General features: G+C 40.2%; 1 protein-coding gene across 5 annotated transcripts in view; it reads right to left on the bottom strand.

Annotated features, from left to right (window-relative positions):
- Positions 1–24,073, bottom strand: part of LOC120561851 (proprotein convertase subtilisin/kexin type 4-like) — a 271,064-nt gene that overhangs the window by 189,514 nt on the left and 57,477 nt on the right. For 4 of the 5 annotated variants that reach the window (XM_039805152.1, XM_039805150.1, XM_039805148.1 and 1 more), the window contains 2 exons: positions 17,546–17,649; positions 11,601–11,706 (listed from right to left, as the gene is read on the bottom strand). In XM_039805152.1, the coding sequence (XP_039661086.1) occupies positions 11,601–11,706; positions 17,546–17,649 (210 nt within the window). Of the gene's footprint in view, positions 1–11,600; positions 11,707–17,545; positions 17,650–17,736; positions 17,869–24,073 lie in introns of those variants that run through there. The other variant, XM_039805153.1, reaches the window with a different exon arrangement.

The raw sequence follows: 24,073 nt of genomic DNA, 5'->3' as shown, positions 1-24,073 counted from the left end.
AAGGCACTGTATGCACAGCGCGTGCACACTATGCTTGTTACACACACACACACACACACACACACACACACACACACACACACACACACACACACACACACACACACACACACACACGGAAGCGCAGCAGCACACAAACATGCAAAAGATTACAAATAAAAATATTACGGTGCAAATCCTCCATCATAACAGCAAGGTCCTAACGCACCTGGCTTTTAAGGGAATGGGAGATGATCTCTGATTGGTTTATTGCATGGTACCCCCAAAACACACCTATGAATTAACGAAGACACTAATTTCAATTTTGAACCATGCGCACGGACCCTTTGTTCTGCCGTCAAACTAGCAAAAGTGGATTTTTTTCATGGCTATTTTAATGTACACGTTGCAATGGATACACGATAGGCTCGTTCGAGATGAGCCAGATCTGCGCAGAATCGATCACCGGCGATCGGCGCCCAATGCATGCTGGGTAGATTTGTGTCCGACTTGATCCCGACTTGCTCCGACGTCATGCACACGTGGGCAACGATAATCTCACGAGACCAAGGCGGCCGCAGTTCTGAGACGCAGGAAGCACAGTTGCTTTTCACCAACTGCAAGAGCCAGGCGGACCCAGTGCATGCTGGGAAACGCCGGCCTCTCAGCTGATCGAACAGCTGATTGGTTCAGAATCGACTCAACATGATGACGTTTTATATAAACTTTTTATTGATTTTGATCGGAGGGATTTTAACTGCTATTTGTCTGATTTAAAGGCTGATTCTGTACAGAACACATGCTGTGAGACTGATAGATATGTTTAGAAGTCAGAGAGACTAAATCTGTAGCTGTATTGAAGAAGACTTGAAACTAGCGAGTGAGACCATTAACTCATTATGAAAATGTTTACTGAGGTAATAAATCAAGCAATCAGTGGAGTCGCCCCCTGCTGGAAATTAGGTCTAAGGCACTTCTGCATTGGCTTCACTTTTCAGACACGGAATCTCCATCCATTTATTTTAACAGTCTATGGGTGAGACGTGGATTAGAGATGCATCCCGTAGGTTATACAGTTTGGGTGTATATGTACTCTCCTTCTTAGCAAGCCAGTTTTAGCCTTTTAGTCAGTTTTAAGCCTTTTCCAAAGCCAAAAACACAAGAGTAAAGGTGTAAGGAAAGCATTCATTTTAGTTCTACACTTAACTTGCACGGCAGCTGGATTTTTGCAGCTTCTCAGATGGTTCTGTGTTAACAAGGACATGCCGTGTCTTTATTCCCTTTATTTCTTCTATAGATCATGAATTAGTGCTCGGGACATATAGCTTTAGCCTCACCATTTCATTTAGTCATCAAAACCATATTTCATACCACCTACACAATATTAAAAACGTGTCAGCTGGAAAAATGAAGATCACGCGGAGACAGAATTTTCAACCAACTCATGAAGCTAACATTAGCTAATTAACTAACTAGCTACAGCTGATAAAATGCTACAATTAAAAGGACAAATAGCCAGCAAATTTGATAGTCACCAGCTAGAAATGATAAACAGACCCATTGTTTGAAATATTACTAATCCTCTTAAATGGTAAATCCATCAGTTAGCGTGGTTTATCGAGAGTATTCTCTCCTATTCCTATTGTATTGTATGCTGGTATGGACATAAATTGGGGAAGACTGTTAAAACCTGTGGAAAAATCATTGGCAAGCAACAGGTAGACCTGTACCAACTATATCTGACCAGACTGGCACAGAAGGCAGACAAGGTTTGCATGGATACAACCCATCCACTGTCAGTGGAGTTCAAGCCGCCCTTCTGGTCGTAGATATAGATACCCTAACGCCAGAACCAACCGAGCAAAAAACTCATTCATTCCCATGGCAATAACCCAATTAAATAAGATGTGGGGAGGGGTCTGACTGGAGGAGGAATATATGTCAAGTACTGTGCAGTAAGTTTCATTTATTTATGACATTAGGCCTTTTAGGGAAGTGCAACATACTTCTTTTTACTGTATTCTATTTATTGATGTGTGCATGTTATGTGTTGGATAAATAGTGCTGTAGATGTCTGGTTAAATGTTTGTGTTGTGGATTATGAGTCAATATGCCTGTACTGTACAACAAATTGCCTCTCAGGGACATTAAAGTTTTCTATGTCTAATTATGACTATTTATGCCAGTTTCTAATCAAAATTGTTAATTGTATCAAGAACCTTCTTATTTTTATTTAGTATTCTTTTAGTTTTCCATCTTTAGGTTTCTTTATTTCCTGTGTATTCTGGTTTTGGTAACTGCGGTCCTGCCCCCTAGCGCACACATTACTGTTACGTCCAAGTATGATGACAGACACCTATGTGTACGTTTCCACACATCGTCGCTTATTGTTTATAGACTTACAGGCACAGAGGCACGTTCCAGGCTTAACAGATCGCTGGTGGGATAAGTAAAAGAAAAGAAAAAACAACATTCCCTCTATTCAACCCCCGCACACCTTGCTCCACTGCTCTGCTGGAGAAAAAAGGGGAATAAAATAGAGTGACCCTGCCACTGGCGGCTCTCTTTTTCCCCCACGGTTCTCTTCTTCCTCCCCCTTGCCGTGTGAAATCAAATTTCCATGTGGCTCCCGTATCTGTTGCACAGCAAGGTGATTTATCAGGGATGCAAAGAGCATGCAGAAACAATCTTTATTACATCCATTTCCTGCTTGTCAGCCGGGATCATGTTGGCTGTTCATTAAAGGCGCGGCGCAGGTGAGGAGAATGCATCCCGATGCCTTGATAGATTGTCTGCTCCCCTGTGGTGACAGCAGCTGGATGGATTGAACAGCGGGGGGCAAGGAGGGAGGGGGAAAAAGCGCTGACTCCGTCGCTCCCCCTGTCAGACACACTTTTACATAGCCGGCCAGTGTCATTTCTACCCAACAGCCCCACATGCACACTTCTGACACTCTTTGGACTTGAGCCAGGAGGCTGCCTCACACCACACACACACACACACACACACACACACACACACACACACACACACACACAGTGAGCGTGATGGAAAAATGCAGAGACACATGCATTGTAAAGATGAAGTTTATCTTATTACACAGTTACCAACCTTGGCGCTCTCTGTTGAAAACACCAGCATGATAAACGTCTATGATGATAAAATACACAACAATAACTACAACCCTAACTTTTGCCAAATTCAAAAAAAGATAACTTATTAAAATAAATATTAACTTTAATAACCAAAAATTACACTCATACAGGTAATGTGTTGCTTGGCGACAAATTTGTTTAGCTACCTGCCAATGACTTTGTTGCTTGCTGGGGAAAGATAATCGTGATAACCCTGCTCTTTGTCTAACTGCAGTGTGTTACTGTGTGTAACACTTTTTTTTTTATTGCGCAGTTATTCGGGAAATGAGGTTCTGTTTTGTTTACACTGCATAGGAAAAATACAGTGTGCGCTCAGATATTAGAAGTCACTACACTATGTGGTTAACACATACAAGTGTATATATACGATTTTTCAGTATAAATCAATTAAAAGCAAAAGCTGTTTGTTTTTTTTACCTAAAAGTTGGATTGCTTCTTTTTTTTAAATGCAGTAGTATGTCAGTGGTAAGTCACACAACACCAGCTGTTTAGAAATCACTGTAAAAATATGGTGGAGTGAATATTTTGGATGACTAATATGTTGAATACTGTACTAATGGTAATGTTCGGCAAAGCCCTCAGATGATAGCATCCCCCAGGTGCAGACCACGTAGTGTATCATGACCCTGTGGATTATGATCACTACCCAAGAAAACCAACTAAACAAATGTACCGTACAGTTCTAAAAATTCAAATTTCAATATCCAAATGGACTTTTTAGAAATGCAAGGTTTCTGTAGGACACTGACACACTCAGTATCAATGTGACACGCAGCATGAGCAGACTGTAGAGTAAACGCTTTTAATGCTGCATGGACACACCTCATTAAGTCAATCAGCTGAGAGCGTAGAATATGAAAAATACAGCTCTAACTCTTACTGCAGCTACGTAAGCCTTCATAATCAGCCATAAAATGTTTTATCACTGCTTCTACATCAACAGATAAATACATACAGTATGACAACACACTGTAAATACAGCTCTATATTGAGGCTCATATTATTTCCCTCAGTGGACTGCTTTCAAGGTACAATTATAAAACCCCACCATCTTCCCCTTACTGTAATTCCTAAGACATAAAAAGGAAATGTGTACATCTGCTACAGAGTGCAGTAAAGAGAAGACAGGATTGGCTGAAATTGATGTTTACCTGTATATACACTACATGCTATTGTGCCGCTCTGCAAAGAAGACAGCATATCTTAAAAATGACTATTTCCTTGCTCTTTGCAAAACAGTGTGAAATTAAACTGTCCCGCATTTCAGGAATCTCTACTCACTGAGCTCACTGAATTATCTTTGACACTGCTCAGTCTTCTTTGTTTATATTCCGCCACTTTCCTTTCTCCATCCATCTATCCATTCATCCAGCCATCCATCTCCCTTCCCCAGTCTAATTTGTGTCCTGCATCTCTCTCTGTGTACCAAAGACATGTAATGACAATGACGTAAGCAGCAATCAATATTGGAGTGCTTTTGGGCCACCGAGCCGGGGGTGGGGGGGTGGGGGGGTGGGGTGGCCATTGTTGATAGCAGGGTGACAGGGACACTGTGGGGCTGTCATGAGCTAAGGTAGGTGGCAGGTGGATGCCATTTCACTGATAAATCTATATCTCAAACCCACTAATGACTATTAAATGCTGTTTATGTTGATGTACACTATACAGTCCCTCCAGAAAAATGCGATTATACGATCGCATAATTCAATGCATAATCAGCCAAAGTCCGCATATTCATGCGAGGGCCGCATTTTTTCAAATACGCCGCACTTTCGCCGCATAAATTGCCGATTTCCGCGCAAAATATGCGGTGCTTGCATGATTTCATAATCCCCACATTTTCGTTGCAAAAAAGTCACATATATTTTAGCAGAAAGTTGAAAAATGTTGCGTTTACTTCACACAAGAGCAGCCATTTTCCCCTGTTGCCATGGGAACGTTATGACGTGACATAATTACGCGACGTGAACATCATCGAAAAGCAGGTGTTGGAGGTTGAATTTGACATGTTGTACTTTGAGTCTCTTAAGTTGGTATCCAATAAGAAAGCTATCTTAATATCTGATGTCTACTCAAATTTCTTTAAGTGCTCCTGCTCCCTCGTCTCTTTTGTATCTTTTATTTCCCTCAGTTTAGACTATTACTTTTATTTTTACTTTAATATTATATTATTTGTAGGGGTGACCCCGAATAGTCGAAGATTCGATGCATCGATATGCGGAGCCTGATTCGACCACCAATCTCACAGTCGCGGGTGTTATTATGAAACGAGGATCATACCATTTTGGCAATATGGGGGTGCTCAATGTCTAATTTCACACAGAACTACTGGTTTTGTACGGTTATATTAAGTTATATACAGCCTTTAATTCTGATAATGCTGTGAAAAAAAAAAGAAAAAATAGGTGAAAAGAAAAAATCGTTCAATAAATATTTTTTATGTGTGTGTGTGTGTGTAAATCCAACCACCCCTGTGACAGATTTAAGTTTCACTTTCCCTGATCCGTGACAGACGAGGAGCATCTTGGCGGCAGGGATTAACGTTACTTAACAATGTGTGGAAAAAGAAAATCTAAAGTGTGGATGCACTTTGAAATGGTAAAAGATGATCCAAAAAAATTTATATGCAAGTTGTGCCAACAGCTCATGTCCTACTGTAGTACTGTACCTCAATTAGGATAAAAAAAGGGAGGATTGATAGGTTGGATATTTCAGCCTACATGTTTCAAATGTATTTTATATCTTGTATGTAGGGTACTACACGAGAAGGTTAGTCTGGGGACAACCTTCACCCACAAGAATGTGTAGAATCTATTATGAGTTTGGGTACAACTTTCACACAGAGGAATCGGAGCCAGGAATGTGGGAATCTATTAGGAGCATCAGCCATAAAAGGTGTAGTTTAAGAGTAAAACTTGTGCACTGAAATAGATGTCTCATGCTGTGTAAGCACAAAAAGAGTTTAAAAGGTATTCACTATGATGTACATGTGGGTCATCCTTGGGCAGACGTGTCTGTATGCTCATGGTTGTCCCAGTGTCATGAAAGTTTGTTTACTATGTAAATAAAGCTGCACTTGATTTGTAATCATCGGACTGGTCGTCATCTTTGAGGTCTCCCTACATCATTTCTGAGTGATCACCCGATATCACCTACCACTCGTCAACAAACAGACTTTCCACTTAAAACGGGTAAGTTTATTACCAATAAAGACGGTTCACTCTTTCATATATAATGGCGCTTTTAATTTACGAATAGCAATATCATATGTTGGGACTTCAGACTGACGACGGCAGTTCATCTAGCAGTAGTACCGGAGCTGCGACAAAACTAACTCAAAGAAAGCTAGATTTGAGACCGCCATTGTCTGAGAAAAAGAAAAGAGAAATCACGGACAAAATTGCAGAGTTTATTGCGCTCGACATGAGGCCAGTGAATGTTGTGGACGGTGAAGGTTTTAAAGAATTAATGCGCACACTTGAGCCAGGATACACAGTTCCCAAAAGAGAGACGGTTATGCATGCGGTGGATGCAAAATACGTGTCCATAAAATAGTTTTACCCTCCTGCTGACTAGTGTTGTGCCCCTCCCAACCCATTCACACACACACATAGATGATTCGACTATCAGTCGACTATAGAAAGATTCGACAAATCTGATTCGAATGTGTAAATCCTTAGTCGGGGACACCCCTAATTATTTGTATATATTTTTGTATCTTATTTGTTTACTTATTGCAATGACTGAATATCTGTAAACAATTTTTGGAAATGAAGTTTAAAAAAAGCAGGGTGTTGGGGGAATCACTTTTTCTTCTCTTTTTCATCCTCCCGCAATTTTTGCAAGTTCCCGCATTTTTTGCAAGTTCCCGCAATTTCATCGCATAAAATTGCATAAATATCCTGCATATTCCATCGCATTTTTTAAGAAAACGTGTCGCATAATCAAGGATTTTTGCCCGCAACAATCACAAAAAAACTCCGCGTTTTTCTGGAAGGACTGACTATATGTAGTCTGGATCAACGACAGTACACTTCTAGGATAATTGCCTCACCGGATGTCCCTCACCTTCCGCTCTCTGTGTGTTGCCATTCTCAAACTCTGTTGGCTTCGGGAACTAACAACAAACTTTTGATAGATTTTTGAAAGAACTGCAAACAACCCAGAGTTTTTTTTCTCCTATTCTGGAATGTATGTGTGATAAAGCAAGGGCTTACTCCACAGCGCTGTGGCGATCTGGTAATGCGAAACTACACTAAAAATGTGCGTAGGAACTACCGATGCGAACAAGAAAGTTGCAATTTATCCAACGTGCATAGGCAGACATTTACATAATGAACAATGATAAATGTCACCTGTTCCATATTAATCTGCTTGTGCACGTACAGGCTCTGTAACATACAGAAACATATGGTCAACTTCATCTTTCACATCTCTATGAAAGTCCTAGAAGTCTTAAAATAGAGTTACTTGTTGTAGACAAAAGTAGCAACTGAGAGAGATGAAGATGTGAAATATCACAGACAATGAGGTGAAGATACTGTAGCATCCCAGCAGCAGGCATGCAGCAAAGCATCCCAGCATGTCCTTGCTGTTCATTTTCTTAATTTATCGCTTGGTTTATAAAACATGACAAATACCGTGATAAAGGCCCATCACAATATATTGGTAGGCAGGGACCTGGTCCCAGATCTGAGTGCATTTGACACCAAAGTCCAGTTTGCGTGATTAGTGTGAACACTGTGTAGCCTACCGTGGGCACGTCCACTTGAAAAGGTTGTCTTGAGTATGGTTCACGTGTAGTACTTGGGTACGGTTTGCATCATGCAAACAAAAAACATGCATCAAGCACGCAATTGGACTGCTATTTAAATGCTAGTAGCAGTTGGCGGGTAGAGTTGCAAAGGCATTTCTCAAAGCCGCCAGTCTCATCTGCATGTCACATAGAGGATGACGGAACAGCATTACTAATATGAAAGCTGAGCAGTGGGGGGACAGTACGAATTAATCGTACCGAATTTAAGGACGCTCTAATTTGACGACATCAAATTCTTTGTTTTGTTCCGACCAACAGTCGAAAGACATTATATTTAGTATAATGTAAGACCAAGAAAAGCAACGGATTCTCACATCTGAGAACCTGGAACTATTACATTTTTGACACTTGAAAAATGACTTAAAACAATCTATTATCACAGTAGTTGCAGATTCATTTTCTGTTGATCGACTATTTGGTTATTCTTCTAATTATTGCAAATAATGCAATGAAGATCTGCTTCATTTGTTGTTCTATAGTTAACGGGATTAGACTGTCAGCGATAAAGAGTAAACTGGTCAGGCTCTCCGACTGTGTGCACAGATGGGTTACAGCCCGTTGCTAACTTACAAATATACTAACTGTATAATGTCAAACTTTCTCTCTACTAATGTGTCTAATGTGTCATAGCTGAGAACGCTAAATAAGGTTGGGTACCGAAACGCCGACGTAAATGGTAGTAACGAGACCGAATAAGAACGAAAATTCCGGTGCCTTATTTCGGTGCCTGACTTTTTGTTTTTCAGAAGCATCGCTGCACAGGACGCTACGTTACCGTTAGCTAGTAGCTGGATTAAACCTGACAAAAAAATGCTGACAGCTTACGTTAAGCGGTGTAAAGTGTGACTGTATTTCCCTGTAGAGGATCCCAACAGCGGGATGTAACGGTCTGACTGCAGCTGCAGAAAAACAACACAGACGGTGCGTTCACTTGAAACTCGCCAGCCTTGTGGTGCATTCAAAGTTATTGTAAAATACCCTTTTCCCATCTGGTGCTTGTTTTTGTTGTTTACCAGCAATTTACTGGTGAAATAAGTCATTGTTATAAGTTATTGTTATTACATTATTAATCAATCATTTAATTTTGGCCATATGGCCTTAGCAATAAACAAGCCGTTCTTTAATGTTGCCAACTGTCATTTTGTGCTCCTTTTTTATATTTTATATTATATACATTACAATATATATTATATATATTTCGGTCCAGGCACTGGACTAAGATTAATCAATCAACATGAATCCAGACTGATTACAACTGAATGTTAGTAACTGATCCTCTGGTTCTCCTAGAGACGCAGGTGCTCAGTGAGCCACCACTTAAAGACCAAAATGAAATAGATATGGTAATTGCATAATTGCGCTCTGAATCAAATTTTCTAAATGCAAAACGTAAATGCACATGTATAGAATCTATCGATCACTTACATGGTTGACGGTTTGTGTGTTTGTAAATTAGAAAAGGAGTTTAGCCATGATTACACCTGTTTACCGCTATTGGTCTGTTGGTGCACATGATCAGAAATGCTTCTTAAATGTACACACATTCTAAAACACAAGAAGAAATGGATCAATCGGATTTTAAGCATATAAATAAGCACACGCAAGTTTTATGCATATAATTGCGCATATGCATGTTGGTAAATGAGGCCCCTGATTTTATTGAGCTGTGTTTTGTAAGGCTCATGCTCCATTTAGTACAGTAATAAAAAGAAATATAATGCAAATTATATCTAATGGTGCAAGTAGCAAATAGACTGAAAGAGGAGAGTCAGAAGGAAACCCAAACACAGGCATACAAATTGAAGGTGGCATGGTGAATGTGATTCAATTCTTGTAGAGGACCAACATCAGATGCCAATTACATTACCTCTAAAACAGAGGGATTGGATTGAAGGGTGGACATAGAGAAGGAGGAGGGGCAGGGGGCGCTTTCACTCAAAGAAAAATAATTTATTTCATTGTGATATTAAAATCAATAGGCATCGATTGAAGGGTTGCTAAAGGTGAGCGCGTACATGATCCTTTCAGCTGTGAGAGGCAGACTGTCCGAGAGGGAGAGACGGAGAAACAGAGGGAAGGAAAAAAAAAAGGGTGGCTAGAGGAAGAAGTCACCTCCTAGTTAACAAAGAGGTAACAGGGAAAAAAGAAGAGGAAAGACCAAGAAAATGAGAGAAAGGAAAAGACGGAGAGAGAGAAAGAGAAAGAGTGAGGGAGCTCTTGCCCTGTGGAATCAATACAGAGAGGTGGACCAGAGTACAATAGCCTCAGAGGAGAAGAGATTCAGTGGTGCAAGTCTAATACTCTCTGTTACACACACACACACACACACACACACACACACACACACACACACACACACACACACACACACACACACACACACACACACACACACACACACACACACACACACACACACACACACACACAGGCCCCTCTCTGCATCCTTTTTACTCTTGCCTGACATTTCCCTCTATATCCTTCCTCTATTTAATTTCTCTCTTTTTTCTCTCTCTCGCTTGCTCATTCTGTATCCACCTTCCACCCCTTGCCACCACTACACACACACACACACACACACACACACACACACACACACACACACACACACACACACACACACACACACACACACACACACACACACACACACACACACACACACACACACACACACAAGCTGTATGTATGCAGAGGGATGCATGGCAAAGAGAAGGCCTTCTGTCCACAGCAGTCCGCCATAAAAGCAGCATCTTTCATCAGAAACAGACAGTCAGTAAGAATCAATCAACACACATCCAGGCACATAGACATGCTTAGATGCAAGTGGAGAAAAAAAAAACACCCACACCAATATGCCATTTCTTAGAATTATAATAATTTTATAGTACATTTTCTCCGTGTCCACTTACAGCAGAGTCAGAGCCACTTGGATGCAAAAAGTGTACACTTTAACACACACACACACACACACATACAAAATAGCACACTCCAACACTACTCCAGCTCTATCAGCACTTGAGACTAGTGTGGCTTCAATTAGTTCTTGATGAATGAGCCCATAAGATGCCGCTCTCTCATTTCCCTTGTTGCCAGATATCCCAGCAATCAGAGAGAAATGAATTCTCATTGTGGCGTGACTGAGACGAAGATGACGGTGGTGGAGGTGGAGGGGGGAGAGGAGCACTAACATAAATCATTCACCCTCTCCACTGAGGGCCAGAGTTCAGTTTCATCACACCAAATTTGACAAGTCTTTGCAAATCTGAAATCTTTTTGGATAGCCAACACCAAAGCCAGTCGCAAACTCTTGCAGAAAATTGGGCTATACAATTTCCTAAGAAAGAAGCATTTGCCAGATATTTTAGATGTCTGCTCCTGGCCGTATTGTATTAAGCAGAAAGGTGTATGGTTAAAATGAAACTACCAGCTAGTACAGAACCAGAAAGAACCCAAGCATGAGTCCTGTTACAAACTAATATTTTGTGTTTGTAAACAATCCAAAATGTATGGCACAATGTTCTTATTTTGGCTAGAAAATCCACATCTGTATAATCAATCAACTGTATTTAATAAGCATTATGTACCCAAGCACCATACCTATTTAATGTAATGCAATCAGTCTGTGTGACAGTGAAGGTTAGACTCACCATCATCAATGATGCTGACCACGACTCCATTACCAGTGATGTTGTTGCTCCAAACTGGCATCACGTTCAGGTCAAAGCCACTGGAGATGTACTCGCCCTGTGCAAACTAAACACACACACACACACACACACACACACACACACACACACACACACACACACACACACACACACACACACACACACACACACACACACACACACACAACCTTGTTATCACAAATTAAAAGGACCACAGCAATGAGATGTTTATTGTTAAACATACAGTAACCTCAAAAGCATCTCTCACTAGCAGTAAGCGGAAGACCACTACCTACAAAGCCAGCAGCAACACTAACACAGCTGCCAGACATCCTTTTTTTAAATTTTTTTTTATTTGCACCCATTTCACCCAGTTTTCTGCTTACCACCTGACCAAGTAGCCTGCCTGACCAGCTAAATTTATCTTCTCCGCATTACGCTGTTACTTAGTGTTGCATCATCCCCCCCCGCCCCCCAAATTATTGATAATGGAATCAGATTTACATTTACATTGACATTTGTGTGCTTAAATGCTGAGTTTGCAACGGCCGTTACATTACGTAACTTCACGCTGTGTTGCATTATTGCACTGTGCCACCTCTGCATACGTACAAACTTAACTGTGGCAATCAAAAGAGAAAATTGACCTGTTAATGGTAGAAATATGTTTTCTCTCTCTTCCAAATGATCGAATGTGTCGATAAAAGAAGCAATGCCAATAATATGGCAAAGCACCTGTTTAACTATTGTAACATAAAACATTTACATTGATTCAGTCTTAGAGTGCTGTGCTTGGAGTCATCTTCTTCATCTACTACTTGTCCTATCCTGCATGTTCATTGCAGGGAACATTACAAAGCGCCATAGCCATAGACGCAGTGTTCAGCAGGAAAACATTTGGCAAAAGCACAACTGTTGCTGCCAAAGAAAGAATTTACTTATGACAAATTGCTTTGTTTCACTTCAGTTTTTAATTTATTCAAAACAACTCAAAAGAAGATTGTTAAAGTATCAAAAAGTACATTAAGCGGTGTCAGTATCCAGTATTGGTGGTATCAATAAAATCCTACTGATACTCATTTCCAGTGAGCTATTGCCCATATGATCATGTTGTCTGGTGGTCTACATACTGTATTTGATTATACTTTCTGCAGAATCTGTGCTATGTGTGCATGGGTGGATATATTTATTCTAAGTTTAACTCATGTTTATGTGAGAGAATGTGTGCACATTATTGCCTATGAGGGCATGCACTTAGACACCGTTTGTGTGTTCAGAGTGCCCACAGACACAGACAGACACACACACACACACACAGAAACACACAGACACACACTCCCCTGGTGAGCTGTTCTTTCCCTAGTGTGCACTCCCTTCCTCTCCATCTTCATCATGACGACAACAAGAGAGTTGAAGCCTCTAGAAACAATCACATTGAATATCATATGGTGTGTGTGGATGTCTATGTATGTGGGCAGCTGAGTTTGTTCACTGCCTTTGTGTGTGTGTGTGTGTGTGTGTGTGTGTGTGTGTGTGTGTGTGTGTGTGTGTGTGTTTGGGAGGTTGCATCTAGAGAGCAGTGCTGCTTTGTAGTGTGTGAGAATAAAGCAGATTAATGGAGGCAGCTACCAAGCTAACGTGCACCAGAGCACGAGGAGCGGCCCTGGGGAGTGTGCACACATACACAAACACAGAGGGTACACAGGCACACATATGAGCAAAAAAACAAGCACACACACCTTTGTGAACTTGGATTTAAGCCCACAGTGAGGCATCTTGAACGATGACTCACTCACACATACACACACAGTCATGAAGTGAAAGCCAACAACACAAGCTTCACACTTACACACACATCACACGTAAGCGTGCACAGAATCATAATCATCCTCTGAAGCACTGGAACACAACCAATCCTATCAGTCTAGCATATATACATACATGCACACACACACACACACACACACACACACACACACACACACACACACACACACACACACACACACACACACACACACGCTCAAACGAATATAAATACTATACATGTATACAGAGTTGTGAAAAAGCTCATGCAACACAACACAAGAGCACAAAACAACACATTTTAACCATTTATTTATGTCCACATAGATACACTTTCTCTAAGCAGAAGACAAAAATGCTTTCTCTGCCTTTATCTTAGCTGCCCCTCAGCTGTAGCATACAAACACACTTCCTCTCTCTCACTCGCTCTCTCGCTCTCTCGCTCTTACACACACACACACACACACACACACACACACACACACACACACACAACACACACAAGTACATCATCCACAGCAAGCACACCCAGGATGCTGTATGGATTTTAGCAGATTTGAACAAGCTCCTCTGGACTCAGCCTAAGCAAGGATACAATAGAGTCCACTTGCCTTCGGACGTGTGTGTGTGTGTGTGTGTGTGTAAGTGTGTGTGTACGTGTGTGTGTGTGTGTGTGTGTGTGTGTGTGTGTACTGCTCACCCATGATGTACACACCAGCTTTTAGCAAACATACAAACAAAGCACGCTAAAACACACACACACACACACACACACACACACACACACACACACACACACACTAACACACACACACTAACACACACACACACACACACACACACACACACACACACACACACACACACACTAACACGCACGTCTGGTCCTGGCAGGCTACCAACCCTGAGCAGATTACTGACCCTCAATCAATATCCACGTCCACCAGAGGCTGATTAAACACAACAGAACGAGAGCAGGGGAGGATGAGAGAGAGAGGGAGAAAGAGAGAGAGAGAAAGGGATATGTACTTAACCTTAAAATGCTTTACATTTTCCTTGATTATTGAGTTAATGATGATTATGTTCTATGGTTTAGTTTAAGTAATCAAGCTATATAATTATGGTTAGCTATATATTTCATAACCTGTTTGGTGCATTTTAAAAATGTTCATGCATCATACTGTGTATGGATTTTTTTTCTTATCGTGGTGAAGAAGCGTATCACCGCGTCGCGACTGCGATATGGCGGTTAACCGCAACCGCCTGTTACAAGAGTAGCGTAAGTTAGAGCGAGAATGGCAGGGTCGTTGAGTGAGTGGCGTCAGTGCCTGTGTGGTCGCGCAAGGTGAGCGGGCGCTGAGGGTGGCGTATGAGTGCGGCTGGGAGGAAAAGCGAGAGGAAAAAGAGATAGCACAGACAATGTCAAGTCATTTAAAAGTGTACAATAAGACAACAAGCTTCTCAAGACATGGTGGCTTCATATGTTTTCATTACTGCCGGTAAAGTGAAGGGTGTTACCCCCGAAAAAGCATCGGCTTTAACGTTAACAACATATGTTGCAGCACAGTAGTCTCCGTTTCAGCTCAAAGTGAGAGACTTCACCATGTTTTGCTGCTTTCTGTCCTCTCGGCAGTCCACTAACTTGTTGCTCTCTCTACCGATCTAAGCTGCTCTGTTCTAGCCTACAAAAACTTGCATGCAGGCTAAAGTTCAACGTGCTGTTTTTTCAGGATTAAGCTATAAGCACAAGGGAAGTCCGCCAGCTGCTAGGCTAATGTACGCGGGCGTAAAGTGCAATGGTAAAACACTGCAGCGCTATGCTGTCCACCTCAGCTGAGAACGGAGAAATGTCTTTCCCTTCTCTACTGTGTATTATATAAATTTTTGCCTGTACATATCACTAGTACTCAAGCTTAGAAATAAATTATAATAAATCGGACACAAAAAAGGAATCCCAAATATATTTAATGGACTGTCCAATTTTTTATTCTCCATAATCTCTTGAATACAGGATAGAAGACAGGCAATGATGATAACTAAACAATGACTATTGTGTTCCTTATATTTCATATCACACGACATATACACTCCTGTAACTTTCACCGGCAAAAAAATTTATTTTATAAAAAAATAAAAATGCGGTGATGATGGTGTCACGTCACCGCCGGTATTGCAGTGATGCGGATATCGCCACAGCCTGCGTTTCATAAACAATCTTGTCAATAAAATTCAACATTTAAGAGCGAAGACTATTCACATCTCAATCTCATATGGAACAGCTGTGTCAGATTTTTCTTTCACTTCAGCTTCATTTCCCACCCATCTCTCCTTCTCCCTTCCTGCATTCATGTCTCTCCCACTCTCCGCCCCCATCCTGACTCTCACTCCACCATTTTGCCCCGAGAGCTGAGGTGTCAGTCAATCTTTTGCCGGTTGCCGTGGTGAATCTTTAACCCCGCCCCTCCTCTTCCTTGCTCTGTCAGATTACACCCTTGCATGTCAGTCAAGACCATCAGCTGTTTCAATTGGCTGAGCCCTGTTACCCTGCTATGTGTGTGTGTGTGCGTCTGTGTCTGTGTGTGTGTGTGTGTTGGGATGCTTGGCAATACCATACCAGAAATCTATTATAAATACAGGTTACATACAATTATGCTGTTATGACTGTAACCTGGCATTGTGAGAATTATTAAAGCTTTTGTGTGAACCGGTCACAGTGGTCAAATTATGTAACAAATCATGTAAATACAAACATATTCAAAGAAACACAAATAAAATAAAATATTTAAGTTCTATAAGTCTGTTTACATGCTTCAAATAAGCAATAAGAAAGACTAGACACGAAGACACTTTTGTAAAGATGGACAGGGGTTGATCGTAAAGCACTCTTATTATTAGGGCTGGGTATCAAACTTCAATATTTTGTTGGTACCGACTGAAATGTGTCCAGGAGAGAACCCAAAGCTGTTAAATACCAAAAGCTGGAATGAAATGAATGCTTAACTACATAAATAAACACCTATCACAAACTACCATTGTTTTTATAAGGATATGTTTGTTTATTAACCAGCTGTGACCAAGATATGTACTGAGGAGGACATTTTATGTTGGAAAAATAAACTTGTTAGTGTTCTCTATTGGACAAACAATGGAATGGCCACATTTGTTTATAATTATCTTAAATTATCTCATTTGTTGTACTGTAATTTCTTGCTATTTATTGTCCGACATATGCACCAATATCTCTGCAATAAGCTAATATCAGCCGATATATTGGCCAGGGGGGTTTATTGGTGTAGTTCTATTTATTGTGCTAAATGAAAAGAACAATGTACCAAGAAAAGTAAAGTTTTTGTATTGGCGCAAAAATTAAGGTAGCGTAACGACGCTGGTATAGAACTACCTGTATATCAAACGATGCCTAGTCTTACTCATTAATCTGATGAATATGAACAGAATAAGTCTACAGATTACATCCAAAAAATGAATAATTCTCTCTTATTCAAAGACGTTAATGAGAAAGATATCACTCAGAAAATTGGTAGAGACTGCACAGAAAAGACAAATAATGGAGGGAGCGCTACATCTGCTGAACCACTTTGACTTAATTCAAGTGCATTTGTGCATAAAGAGTATGGGTATTACAAAAATAGGAAGTTAAAACAAACACACACACACACACACACACACACACACAAAAAGTAAATGCTGTAAATGCAGCTACTGAATAGACTATGTCAGTTTTATATCCAAACATACTGGTTCTGCACAAACACATATTGGTCAAACCATTTGAACGAGATAGTGCTGAAGGGATGAGCTTGTCTTGTTGCAGCACAGTTTGTGTGTCAGTGTTGCTGTGAGCCTAATCAATCCCCGACATCTGTCTCAGTTCAACATCGACAACCCCCTTCACCTCCTCTCCCCCTCTCTTTCCTTCTCCCTAATCTGCCTACCTCCCTCTATCCTCTGTCTCTCTCTCTCTCCAGTCACACATGAAAGGCTGGCTGACTTATGCATGTCAGAGGAACATCCTTCACCATGAGGACAAGAGCAGAGAGGAGAGAGAGGAGGCCAATGAACACACACACACACACACACACACACAAAATTACACTTACCAGTTCCCACTGCATGGGCCAGAGCGGGTCATTGAAGGTGAGGGACTGGTCACTCTCATTCTCCTCAGGCTGTCTGTCAGTTGCAGACTCTCTCCTCTGGGAACCTGCAAGCACATAGACCCATCATGTGTGGAATTTGTGTGCACGTGTTTGTGTGTGTAGTTTTTTTTTTTCTGGTTTTGAACTCTGACTTCAGGAAGTCCCTGCTCTCCATCCAATGGTGAAAGGCCTCCCAGATTCCCCTTCTCTCCAGTGAGGTGGAATACTGCCGGAAGATTACCATATCGTTAGCATATTATTAGCATCTCATTACTGCAGCACAGCTTGGCTCGCTGTCTGTCGCAAGCTCTCTCTCTCTCTCTCTCTCTCTCTCTCTCTCTGCACAGCACTCCATCTCACTGCCATTCACTCTCTCCCTCCCTCACACACGATGGATATGAATCAGTTTGTTTCATAATATACACAGTATATACAGTATTGCCAAATTAATTAATATCACACTAGTTAATGGGAAGTTAATTAAATGACTGCAATAAAACATTGCACACAAACATAACATGTACATGTATTGATCCTGAACCATTTGACTGGGCAACTTTCCGGGGTTCAGCACTCCCTCTGAACCAAGTAATTACTGACACATTAGCCCACTACACTTTAATTAGGTCTAGGTCTTAGCATACATAAGTAAGAACATAAATTCTAAAATTAATCCCCAGATGTATAACTCATACACAGAGCGCTGTCAGCATGGCCAATGCAAACGAGTAACCTGTGGAGGAGCAGTCTCTGATAGTATTCAGTAAAGTATTTTAAAAGTACTATAGTTTACAGTAAGGTGCTAAAAATGTGCTTAACCATTTGCAATGGCATCATCTGAGTCAATATATTACAGTGCTACAGTGCTGCTGTAATGTCAAAGTCTTCACTGGTCCAAAATGTTGGACCAGATCTGAATCAGACCTATAGGAAACATACCCGAACTCGACAAGGAATTTTATTTTTTAAAAGACACCCAATCTGAAATGGAACCCGAGCACCGGAACAGCATGATGCGCTTTTAGTTAACAATCAGCTGCAGTTGAAAGGAGCAGCAATATAGGAATAATGTCCTATGAGTGAATGTAAAGTCATAGAAACCACTTCCAAAAACAATTGTCTATATACACTTCAAATTAGAGATGTCGCAGGGCGATAAAGCTGTATACTGGGTTTTGTCCACCTCATATCTCTAATTTAAGCTCATCAATTTAATTAAGTTAAAAAATAACTGAAAATACTATTTTCACCTCCTGCACCAACATAAAACATTCTGCTGACAATATTTAATAGCACAAGTAGTACTGAGTACACTTGTGTACATTCAGATTCACTCAAGTATAAGATATATTCACACACAGACCTAAGTACCCTTTTACCCGAATAGCCTGAGTACAATTAGGAAGGACTAATTAAAACAAATAATTCAACATTTTGGGAAATACACTTCTTTTCCTTCTTGTTGAGATTGAAATGAGTAGATTTATACCAATCTCAAGACTTGCACACCATCTATGGAGCTAAAGCCAGGGGACGATTAGCTTAGCTAAGCAAAGACTGGAAACACGTGGAAAACGTTTAACATGGCTCTATCCAAACGGAAAAAACCTGCCTATACCACCACCTCTAAAGCTAAACACATACCATGTGTTAATATGACGGAGCCTGACTGACATAGTGACTAGGGCTGTCAAAATGAACGTGATAGTAACAAGTGAACGCAAATTCCTTTTAACAGCTATTTTTTTTGACATACGTTTAACGAGCGCGCATTCTGTGATTTGGGCCTCGGGCCGCTCCGTAGTTTGGGAAATCAGGAAGCGATGCCGCAGTATCGTTGTGGATACCTAGCAGAAACAAAGCTCCTTGAGCAGAAATGTATAAAGAAAGGAGTCTTTTGAATGGCCCTTCCAGATGGTCGTCTCCACCAGGCTAAAGTTATTTACGTGTACCGTCGATGTGAAACGAGTTACCACCGGAGTACGCCGAGTCCCAAATACCACTTGCTGGCCAAGCATACAGCTGATGTAGAGAACCCTCCTCCCCCTGGCCAAAGGCAGGCCTTCGCTGGATAATATGTCATGTGAAAATATCCCTTTTAAAGTACATTTAGAACAGATTAAAAAATGTGCAATTATTTTGCCATTAATCGCGATTCAATATTTTAAATCGATTGACAGCCCTAATTGTGACATTCATTTTTTTACTATGAAGAATTACGACAAATGAGTCACCATTCAATGATTACATTTTTTTACACCCATAGTACTAATACTGGTCTTACTAACTGTATCAAGTGCTTCAACAGAGTTAAGAATCCCATAATGAGGCTCTTCCACACTGCCAAGAAACAGTTTGGCATGAAAATCTTAAAATTTGAGATTTAATACTGGCACACAATGTTGAATATTGGCAGCTTCAATCCAAAAATACTAGTAAGAAGTATAAGACTTCAAAAGTTCAAATCGGTCAAAATGTACAAGTGCACTTTTTTTCTTCCTCTACTGTATGTGAATACACATACAACTCTGCACTGTTCATCCACCACGTCCTTGCTCTTTCATTTTTCTCTCTCTTCAACTCGTCTTCATATTATCTATCAGAGCAGAGGCTGAGCGACGCTGTGAGGATGGTAATACACTGAGAGAGAGAGAGAGAGAGAGAGAGAGAGAGAGAGAGAGAGAGAGAGAGAGGCAGTACCGCAGCAGGACGTGAGCCAGTACATTATTGTACAAACACACACACCACTTCCCATTACACACACAAATGATAACAGATAATGCACAATCATACACGTATGCTTGGACTTAAAGGTATACACATGCACGATGTAAATATTAAACAGACATAAAACGACTGCAGCTGTTCTACTGGTTTCATCAGAGAGGTTCATTGTCATAAAGGCCAAAAACATTCAGGAAGTCATATGTGGCAAACACATATATAGGCTATTTGGACGTGCATACATTTACATAACATTGTATGCATATAAAAACTGTATGTTTAAATACATCTGAGTCATTTCTGTAACTCTAGATGCTAGATGCATTCTGGCACAATTCTAACATCAAACTTAATATGAAAGCCACTTTTGATATTGAGGATGTAGACTGTAGAGAGGTTAAACATTGTTTTTTAATCACAAAAAAAGAAAGGATAAACATGCCCGTACTTGAAGTAAATTTCGCATTTGATGGGAAATAATTTATTGTTTTAACATGTGGCAGCTATTGAAGGAAAAATGATGTTTTGACACAACAACAGGCATGTGCAATATTGTCTTTATAACTCTTTTAGCAAAATGTGATCAAAGCCCTTCTACTGTACTCCTGACAGTAATGTGATCATCAGACAATTACAATGACACACGTTGGCACAGGACTAACATTACCTGAGGATCGGTAAGTATACAACTTCATATATAGGTAAAATATACAACTGGTCATTTTCTTTAGAAACATTGGGAGGGACATCATGTCATTTTATTTCACCGATGTTGATGTCAACTGAACTTTTTGTAGAAATAGAACTGAATCACTAATTTGTCAATTTTACAGTTTAAACTTTACCTCAAGATTTTGGTCAGACTTTAGTTGTCATTTTCAACATAGATCATCTGCTAAATTTGTCACAATATATTTTAAATGTTGAGATCCCCAACATTTTTTTTGTTACAAAACAGTTTTTTGTAACACTTGTGTTTACTCTTTTCCTTCACAAATTCACTCTCTAAAGTCACATTAAAACAAAGAGTGCATACACAATATGTCATTTAATACAGGTTGATTGTATTTCTATTTGCACTGTTCAGTTAATATATGATATAAAATATGAGATATGTTTTTATATAATTTATATAAACAGCAACAAGTAAATACATCAGATAAAATAATAAACAGGATAATTATGATATAATTGCAGATAATAAACAAATTATGTGCATGTCCCTCAAAGAGTATGTTGAAACAATAAAATAAATTAAAAAAAGAATAAAATAATATATACTTATTTTGCCTTATATTGTGGCAGGAGAAGACATATTTAGCTGCTAGCCATGCCGTGCTTTTATCTCCCCCTAATAAAAAAGGAAGCTTTTTTTGTCCTCAGTGTAGGTAGTGAAGCCTGGTATATGTTTTTCAATTTTTTGGGAAATATTTGATTCTTAAGTCTTCGTATTTGGGATATGTACATAAGAAACTTAATTCTGTTTCGATGTCCTGGTGGCAGTGTGTACAGACACATTCCTCTCGTGGTTAAAATTAGTTTTTCTTTTCGATTTTTTGTTTTGAGATATTCGGCTAATTGGATATCTCTGTTGATAACAGAGGAGGTTGTGTTGTATTTTATTTTCATTTTGCCATTGTTCTGCACATAAGTCTTTTAATTTAGTTTCAAATCTTTTGATTGAAGACTGAGGATTGTGTCTGTGGCGGCTCTAAGGTTCAGTGTACCTGTCTCTCTTTCTCTCTCTACCTGTCTGTCTATTACTGACAGTGTTTAGCTCAGTGTACCTGTGAGCCAGCTGGTCGAGGGGGTGGACATCTGAACTCTGCTGGTTGCTCAGGAGAGCTTTGTATGCAATGGAATTTTTATCAGCTTGATTTAAATGCTGCCAAAATGTAATTGAATTTTTATGGATTTGAATTTTCTGAGAGAATGCATTGTTTGGGGTGTTTGGGCGAACTTTTAGAATAATTTAACAGAATTCCAATTGTAATTTTTCAATGGGAGTTTTATCCCAGTTTTTAAATTCTGGTTTCGAAATTGAGCCCCAGACTTCGCTTCCATAAAGCATTATTGGAGGTTATCAAAAAATTGTAGATTTTAAGCCAAATTCTTGCAGGGATATTCGTTTTTTCAAATTTGCATTCGATTGCATACAAAGCTCTCCGAGCTTTATTACATAGTGTGTTTATGGCCAGGTTGGCATCATCTATGTTGCTGCATTTTTTCCATATATATTTTTGATGGATGTCATACATTTAGCTGGTTTCTGATTCTGGTTCAATGCTATATTTTGCAGACTTATTTAAATAAAGTGTTGTTTGGCAGTGATCTGAAAAGGGAAGTTGTGGTAGAACTACAAATGCATTGATATCCTCTGGGTCGATATAGGTTATGGTAAAATCCACCACACTGTTACCTAACACAGAGGAATAGGTCATTCTCTCCAGAGAGCCACCACTGGTCCTTCCATTAATGATGTATAAGCCCAGGCTTTTGCATATCTGGAGAACTTGTTTTCCATTTTTGTTTATAATATTATCAACACTTTTCCAGTTCTTGCATTGAGATCTCCACATATTAAGATTATTCCAATGACTGGAAAATAATTATTTCCTTTTGAAGTTCTTGAAAAATCTCCTCAGTGTAATAGAGGGAGTTTGAGGGTGGGCTATAGATTGCAATATAGACTGTATCTCTCTGATAGAAAGAGACAGGATGAATGGGGAACTGTGGTAATTGTAGCCTGTGTGTGGCTGTGTTTGTGTGTGTGTGTGTGTGGCTGTGTGTGTGTGTGTGTGTGTGTGTGTGTGTGCACCATAAAGCTGGCTGTTTTATTTTGAAATGTGTTTATTTTGTGATTACCTTCCTGGCTTGATACATACGCTCGCATACCGCGCAAAAAATAGAGGAAACGCCGAAACTTTCGCTGCAGCCAAGGAGGTAAGCGAGCATCCGGAAAGCATACCTCCTATGGGGAGATTCTGAGGCTAACAAGCCATCACCTTCCGTTAGCATCCCATTGACTGCCATTCATTTTGATGTCACTTTGACAGTGAATAACTTTACATCTGAAGTGTTTAAAGACTCTATTTGTCCGTTGTTTATTTCTAAAGAAACACGACAAAGGCTCCATTACCTTGTATCTCACGTTATGGCCCCGTAGCAGACGTTTTTGTAAAAACAGGCTAACGATTGTGTCATCACCACACGACTTTCTGTCGCATAGTAGAGAAATTACCGTATAGTACAGGAGAAAATATTTCAGCAAAGTTTTGATGGATTGGAAATATTTCGGTATGTGGAAGTGAATTCATATGAAGTAAAATGTATCCACGATCCACTTTATCCACAAGATTGGGAATGATTGAGATTTTTCTTGGCACAGTTACCAGAAGACTTACAACTTTCAGGTTGCTCATGTCACATCTACGTCTTCAAGCTCAGTAACGCTGCTCAGGCTGCTCAGTAACGCTCAGCCAGCACCGGAAAAGTTCAGTCGAAGTCTATGGCGTCGCTGTATCCATTTCTTTTACTGTCTACGGCTGCAGCGCGAGGGCCTACGCGGATGCTACGCGTCCGTTGTGGCTGGGCAGATTGGATAACATGGGGGCCGAAATAAATATAGCTGCGCTATGCGACTATACGCGACGCTTACGCGTGCGGTGTGTTCCAGCTGTTAAAAATGAGTAGGGATGGTTTTTTTTTATAAATAATTAATACTATAGGCAATACGTTGTATTTGAAACCAAGTTTTTTAAGGGG

The sequence above is a fragment of the Perca fluviatilis genome, chromosome 7 (assembly GCF_010015445.1).
Source record: "Perca fluviatilis chromosome 7, GENO_Pfluv_1.0, whole genome shotgun sequence".
Classification (NCBI taxonomy): Eukaryota; Metazoa; Chordata; class Actinopteri; order Perciformes; family Percidae; genus Perca; species Perca fluviatilis.
The sequence above is the reverse complement of the archived record's forward strand: the minus strand, read 5'-3'. Positions and strand labels throughout refer to the sequence as shown.